The sequence below is a fragment of the Dendrobium catenatum genome, unplaced genomic scaffold, assembly GCF_001605985.2.
Source record: "Dendrobium catenatum unplaced genomic scaffold, ASM160598v2 fragScaff_scaffold_1521, whole genome shotgun sequence".
In the NCBI taxonomy this organism is placed as follows: domain Eukaryota; kingdom Viridiplantae; phylum Streptophyta; class Magnoliopsida; order Asparagales; family Orchidaceae; genus Dendrobium; species Dendrobium catenatum.
The window spans coordinates 854,736-861,173 of NW_021319983.1; the positions used below are offsets into that span (position 1 = coordinate 854,736).

General features: G+C 43.8%; 1 protein-coding gene across 1 annotated transcript; it reads right to left on the reverse strand.

The window, feature by feature from the left end:
- Positions 1 to 4,259: 4,259 nt before the first annotated feature.
- Positions 4,260 to 5,617, reverse strand: LOC110096680. Its single transcript, XM_020822738.2, has 2 exons — positions 5,603 to 5,617; positions 4,260 to 5,330 (listed from the first exon to the last, which is right to left on the reverse strand). The coding sequence occupies exons 1-2, from the start codon at positions 5,615 to 5,617 to the stop codon at positions 4,260 to 4,262; spliced, it is 1,086 nt and encodes a 361-aa protein (XP_020678397.2).
- Positions 5,618 to 6,438: the final 821 nt, after the last annotated feature.

The following is a 6,438-nucleotide window of genomic DNA, read 5'->3' on the forward strand; positions in this document are numbered from 1 at the left end:
ATATAGAGAGAGAGAGAGAGGGGGAGAGAGAGAGAGACCAAGAGAGTAAATAGAGGGAGAGAGATAGGAGAGAGAGAGAGAGAGAGAGAGAGAGAGAGAGAGAGCTTAATATTGCATTTTGCATTAATGGAAAGAAAAGAACTAGTTACAAGTAATCACTCAAAGTAACTATATCCTATCACTTTCCTCCCTCAACAACCTCAAGAGAGTTGAGGGGAACTCCTCATTATTTACATCAAGAAAAGTAAAACTACCCTGTAAAGCTATATTGGCGCAAAGATCTGCTGGCCGATTACTATCTCTGTTTATGTACTGAAACAGAACCTTCTTAAACCTCATCAAAAAAGAGAGATCCGGTCCCTCAGAACTGAAATGAACTTTGTTCTTGTGATCATAAATGTGCTGCAACCACTTGATAGCATTGATACTATCACCTTCTATAATGACCCCTTCTAAATCAATCATCGAATCCATAATAAGCTCACGGATAGCAGCAGCAGCGCTTACCTCAGCTTGGAGTACATCCCAGTGTTCACAATCTTTACCAACAATAATTACAAGTGCCCCCTCAAAGTTCCGCACCACAATTCCAATCCCTGCCTTATTAGATGATTTCACTGCTATATCAACATTAAATTTCAGCCATCCAGGAGGGGGGGGGGGCACCATTGTTTGTGAGACGGCATCCCAGCGGGCTGGATAGTACTACATTGCTCCAAGATAGGTGAACAATAAGTTTTTGGCAGCAGATAAAGACGGTAGCAGCAATGATAGAAGGGGGCCTACACTTCCCTGTGTGTTTCAGCTCATTCCTAGCACGCCAAACCTGATAAATAGTGTAGCAACATATTCGTCCTAGGCTTGGGTTATTATCCACATTAGCACATTTCTCCTGCATCAATTCTTCCATAGAATGGACCATCGACATTGCAAACCCCCACTTCCTCAGAATACCAAACACATCTTTCAGCTTAGCACACTGAGTTGTACAATGGTCAAGGTTCTCCTCCACTTGACAGCCCCACGGACAAAGACAGGTTGTCGATAAGACCCTACATGATAGCCAAAGATTGGTAGGAATAGCATTCCTTAGGAGATGCTAGCAGAAAAAATCTTCCCGTGGGTGCAATTTCAATTTCCTTATCCAACCGAATTGGTACTCACCCTCTCCCATCCTGGCCTTATAGGCCATTGCAGTCAGTGTCATACTCATTCGAGAATGAATGAGTTCTGGAGCATCGATTCCATTGTTCCCATTAGTAGCAATGGCCATAATCCTTTAAGCCATTACTTTACCAAAGCAATGTTCCACCCGCTCCCCATTCCATCTGGCAGAGTCATCAAGCAGCCAATTCACCCTTACATTGTCCACCTCTTTAACATTAACAAAGGTAGGCCATAAGTAGATCCTCCAATTGAGGATCCAACAGTCCTGCATCACATCTATGCTTTGGCCATTTCCAATGTTCCACCTGATGATTGCTTTAAGAGCCTTAGCACCATCATGAATCACCTTCCAAGTGATAGAAGATCTATACACCTGAGTGTCATTCCATAGTTCCATTCCATACTTGGCTCTCACCACCTTATGCAGTAACAAATTTGGATTACTAAACACTTGCCAAGCCACCCTAGCACGCAAAGGTCCCTGCTAATTAATTGGTCAGTCCATGGAATCCCAGGCCCCTATGGTCCCTAGGTTGACACATTTCCTTCCATCCAACATAATGCATCCCCCTGCTGTTAGAGTCCTTCTGCCATAGAAATCCTCTGCCTAGTTTCTTAATATCACCAAGAACGCCCCTAGGAACTTTAGTATGAGACATCAAATACATAGGAATACTAAGAAGTGAAGTACGAATCAATACTGCTCTGCCAGCAAGTGACAAATGTTTCTTCCCCCAAATGTTCGTCTTCTGATGGGCATTTCTAATGATTTTATAAAAATCAATCACTTTTAACCTCCTCATTACCAAAGGTAATCCCAGATAATCCAGAGATATCACCTTTCTATACCCCATCAACTTAGCAATTGTACGCTTCTTCCACTTGGGGCATCTTCTGCTGAATAGAACAACTGATTTCTCGCAATTAATCCTCTGTCCACTCCAGTCACAGTAATCATCTACCAGCTTCATGATACGAAGGGCATTACTCTTACTGGCTTCAGCAAAAACAAGGATATCATCTTCATACAGTAGATGAGATATCCTCTCCACATTTTTAACAACCTGAACTCCAAGCTGCCCCCTATGTCTAAAAGCTTTAGTAAGAAGCTCAAAATAGAGAATAAATAGATACGACGACAATGGACAGCCTTGCCGAAGGCCGCTCTCAGCATAAATCCAGGGCATTCTGTTACCGTTAAGCAATAAGGAAAATCTCGGCTTGGCAATGCATTGAATGATCCATTCAATGAATCGACCAGAGAATCCCATCAGCGTCATCACCCTATGCAAAGTGTCCCAAGACATACAGTCGTATGCCTGCTCCATGTCAATCTTCAAAACCATCATCCCCGACTTCTGGGCAGAGAACTGGAACTTGTTCATCATCTCCTGAGCTAAAAGGCCATGGCTGGAAATGGACCTCCCCGGAACAAAGGCCCCTTGCTCTTGGCTGATGATATTGCCCAACACCGGCTTTAGTCTGTTAATCAAGATCTTAGCCACAACCTTATAGAAAGATTGACAAAGGCTAATCGGCCTGAATTTTTCTGGCAAATTTGCGTCCTCTGTCTTTGGAATGAGTACAACTAATGTATCTTTCCAGCTTTCACACATAGTGTTAGTGCAAAAGAAATGAACAATAGCATGAGTAACCTCGCATTTAATAATCTCCCAATAAAATTTCAAGAAAGAAGATGTAATACCATCCATACCCGGAGCACGATTGTTCCCATGCTGAAAATTGCTTGTCAAACCTCCAGCTCCGTGATCTCTGCCTCCAGAGTCGTATTCACCTGATTAGAAATCATATCTTCCCTGTGAAAGTAAGGCCAATTATCAGTGACAATCTGTCTCTCCTGCCATTTGAGCATAAAAAATCTCAAGAAATCCTTCTGTATATCAGCTGGATCTTCAATCCTATCTCCATTTGGATTCTGGACCTCCAGGATTATGTTCCCCCTTCTACGAGCCGAAGCAAAAGAATGAAAGAAATGCGAGTTAGCATCCCCATCCTCGATCCACCTAGCCTTCGCTCTCTATCTCCACCATGTTGCAATACGTGCCAAGGTGGTATTTAACTCAACAGCCTTTCTCCGCATCTCATAATCTTGCTCATCATTCAATCCATTATTTGAAGATTCAAGCTCTTGGAGTTCCTCTAATCTTGATTCAAGAGAACATTTCAAATCCCCTAGCTCCTTCAAATGATTCCGGCTCCAGTAGAATAATGCTTTGAGTGTTCTAGAACACTTGCGATTTAGAACTTCAACCGGCTGCCCATAATCACTCTTGTTCCATTCCTTCCACACCAATTTCCAAGTAGTTTGATAAGACATCCAGATATCCTCAAATCTATACCATCTATTCCCAGCTCTAAAGGAAGAAGACGCAAGGTTCAATAACAGAGGGCAATGGTCCGTAGCAAGCCTCACCATGTGTTTAATAGTGGACAATGGGGCAATTCTAATCCCCTCAGAGTTCATCAGAATTCTATCCAATCTAACCCATATCTTGTTGTTTCCAACTTTATTATTCATCCAGGTAAACCTCGGTCCAACAAAACCCAGATCATGTAAATCATTGTCAACTAAGAAAGCCGCCATCTCCTGAGCACCCAAAGAGTAACTATATCTCATGCCTCCCTTCTTCTCACTTTGTTCAAGACAGCAATTAAAATCTCTACCCACTATCATAGGCAGATCAGCATCAAGATTAGAGCTAATAGTATCCCATAGCAATCTAAGACTATGATAATACTTACTAGCATAATCCAATGCAATCCTCCACTTCTAAAGATTGGGCATCACCAAATAGCCAATAATAGCTTGATTCATCATCGAAACCACAACAAACTGGGTTGTATCCCGTCTCCAAAGAGCCAGCAATCCACCCGATCTTCCAGCAGCTGGGAAGTGAGTAAAATCCCAGTTACTACCAATAGGTCTGTCAACTTTAGTCCTAGTGATGTCTTCAATCATCGTCTCAACTAAACAACAAATATCACCTCATTTCTACCAACAAGGCTACGCAAGTAATGCCCAGTTTGCTTCTTATGAGCACCCCTGCAATTCCAAATAATGATGGAAGACATTAAAAAACAAAAGGGGAAGCGTCCCCGCCGCTATTGTCTTCACGATCATGATCTTCCACCATCTCCTTTTTCCTTTTCCTAGGAATCTCCTCACTCGGTCCCAATTGAAACCTGTTAACAAGTCTCATTCTAGCCTTAAACAGCAAAGGCTGCTTAAATCCCATCCTACTCTGCTTATGAGTAGGCTTCAACTTACTGGCAGGAGCTTGAATATTGCCCAAATCCACCTGTTTAGAAAGATTCAAATTCTGTTTACTTTCAATGTTCTCCTTATTGCTAACTTGTAAGTGCGTACTCCTTCTCCTTCTTGGGGGAACCTGGATCCAGGGGCCCAACTGATCATCAATTTCCTGAAGATTTTCCACCGAATTAGCATTGCCTCCATTCACTTCTTGTAGAACCTCCACCATCTTTCCTTTATCATTATTTCCAGCAGGTATTACCTTTCTCCCACCCTCTATTTTAATTGCAACTGCCACATTCTTCTTAGTTTGAGTCTGATCCAACTTCCCAAGACTTCCCAGCTGCTGATTTAAGCTGCCTGCCCCAGAACCTGTCTGCTTCAATTGCTCCCTTGTTCTTTTATTCCCATTATCCCCTTGTCCACCAACTCTCGACGGACACATATCCCTCCTATGCCCCACTTTTCCACAGCCAAAACTCATGAGTCCAATACACTTATATTCTACCTTCTGGTAGAATCTCCCATTCAACCCGTTAGCCCAAATCCCTGCCTGAAGCTTATTAGCCAAATTCATCCTGATGCACACCCGGGCATACTCTCTTATACCCCAATTGCCTGTCTGTGCATCAATCCAGAGGGTAACTCCAATCTTCGAAGCAATCCTGGAGATATTACATTCATCCCAATACTGTTGAGGGAGATTAGGCAATCTTATCCATACCGAAGAGGAAAGGCCTTCCATCGACACCGTAGAGAAGCTCGGCATCCATCTGTCCAATCCCACAATGTTACCTCCAATGAACCAGGGGCCTCCACAAAGAACAGCATCCCTTGCTTCAACAGAACCAAAAACACATACAAAGCATTCATATCTCAGCGTAGTAAGCTGGAATTCACCAAACCTTCCCCATTGTCATTATATTTCCGACTTCAACAAGAAGTAGGAAGCTCTTCTGCCCAGGATTTTCCCCACAACTGCTCTTTCCAGCATAGCCACATTAGCCTTAGCGGCCTCCAGGTTTAGATCAATAGAAATCCCGTCAGACGATATAACATTTAATTCCTTAGGATGATGAATCGGAATGTGCTCCGGTCTCTTCAAGGCATTGCTCAACCCAATTGGAAATAGAGGGCCTCTATTCCCTGTTTCCACCTTACCTTTCCCATCCCCATTCGCTGAGCTTCAAGGGATCCTGCTGGAAGCATCATTTCCACAATCATCATAAGTGCCATAGCACGGGAAACTCCCTTCACCAGAACTAGTCTCAGTACCCTTCACCCCACTCATCCTCCTAGTAGGTGATTCAATTTCCGGAACAACGCTCGTTCTGCCGTCACCGACATTATCCCTTACAGCATTGTTCAGCTCAAACAAAGTAGAACTCACCTCCATCGAACAGTCCTCTTCGATTAATAGATCCCGATCTGAAACATCCACCATCTGACATTTCGCTCCGATCCTCAGATCTTGGACATAGCCATTCCGATCTGGAACATCCACCATCGATCAATTCCGACCAGGCATTGTAGCATCAACATCAAATGATTCCTCCATCTCAACAATCGTAGCTTGAATTTCTTCAACCTCCATCACAAACTCCTTCTCAACAAAGGTTGGATTGATCATCATACTCACCTTCGATGCCAGCATCAACTCCATTTTCAACTTCGAAGGAGAATCCTCCTTCTTCCTTACAATCGCACTCGTCTGACCAACGCTCTTAGCAATCGGCATAGCCACTTTAGGATCCAATCCCCGCGGCTTGACCTCCCATATGCCTTCCAGCGATCCCTCCGATCCCGTCTTACCTGTATCCGGAGCTTTACCCTTCGACCTAGTCGTTGGTTTAGTCGGAGATCCTATAGATCCAGCTCCCTATCACTCTCCGTTCTTCTTCGATCCTCCAGATCCAACTTTCGATCGCCTTCGCTCATTACCGCCAGTCGTTCCGTCACCACCACCCCCGCTTGAGCGGCGGGGAGACCTTCGGTCA